Below are 1049 nucleotides of genomic sequence, written 5' to 3'. Positions count from 1 at the left end.
CACCCCTCCCCTCGTCCCCCCCCCGCCCTCCCAACAGCCGAAACTCCTGGGCATCAATGAGTCTTGGACATCACGGTGCTTACAAAAGTAACGTTAGATACACCCGTGGGATTTACTGGTCGCATATGCTCCCTTCCTTAGTTTCTTTGAAAGTGAAAATAATTGTATTGTGGGATTGTAACCCGTTACTTGTAGCGCAAAAGAAAGGGGAAGGGGGATCGGTGATGCGCCGTCTAAAACACACGCTCACATATGGTTCGGTTTGTGTTTTATGACAATTAAAATGCAGTCACAGGGAGCCAGGATCAGGTACAGCAAATGCCAGTATTCCAGCAGTGGAAGGCACAGAGATGATGGGCTTTAGTTTCACAGCCGCCTCTCGCCGAATGAAAGACGTTAATACTCCTATATTAAAAATAAAATGAGTTGAAGCGCTTCTTTTTGGACTGGTCTTTCACGTTAACTTGCTCATATGGACACTGCAGAAGAAATAAAACAAGTCCTTATTGCAGCACTCGGTAATCAGTATGGAAAAGCCCAACCCTGCTTATGGTTAACAAGAATTGTTAATGATATATAAATCATTTGATCTATTGTGCCCTCCAGTCTTAAAGGAAAATAATGGCAACCCCAAGCAAATGGTCCTAATTAGTGTCCAAGAAACTACTTCCTAAATGTACCCTTCCAACTCATTCCAGTTTGACTGTCCAGAACAATCTTTTGTTCTTAAACCGCTTTATTTTGTGTGTAACTGCAAAACTGCTCTGCATACCGGCGCTCCGAAAATAGCTCATCTCAGGGTACAGCACCGGCAGCAGCAGGGAGGACGAGATGATCCCAGCCTTTCGCTGTCGCCTGTGTATAGGTCCCGAACATTTGAAACTTTATTTCCCCAAAGCATTACCTCCTGACAAGTCTCCTTAGACAAGTACGAAAGGGGATTTCACAAAAAAAAAAAAAAAGAGCCTCTGCCGCCACTCAGACTGCAACACAAACTTTAGAAAGGAAAAGCTAAAACTGGACCCAGAACCAAGCCATGCATATTAGAG

At 44.2% G+C, this 1049-nt stretch overlaps 1 protein-coding gene across 1 annotated transcript in view; it reads right to left on the bottom strand.

Moving 5' to 3' along the window:
- Positions 1 to 410: 410 nt before the first annotated feature.
- Positions 411 to 1049, bottom strand: part of LOC103806646 (chromosome unknown open reading frame, human C1orf53) — a gene marked incomplete at its 5' end in the record, with an annotated part of 1581 nt that continues 942 nt past the window's right edge. Inside the window, one exon of the mRNA XM_009079355.1 lies at positions 411 to 479. Coding sequence (XP_009077603.1) covers positions 411 to 479 — 69 coding nt within the window. The remainder of the gene's footprint in view (positions 480 to 1049) is intronic.

Source organism: Acanthisitta chloris, unplaced genomic scaffold (assembly GCF_000695815.1).
Source record: "Acanthisitta chloris isolate BGI_N310 unplaced genomic scaffold, ASM69581v1 scaffold17557, whole genome shotgun sequence".
In the NCBI taxonomy this organism is placed as follows: Eukaryota; Metazoa; Chordata; class Aves; order Passeriformes; family Acanthisittidae; genus Acanthisitta; species Acanthisitta chloris.
This window is presented reverse-complemented; position numbering and strand designations above follow the sequence as displayed.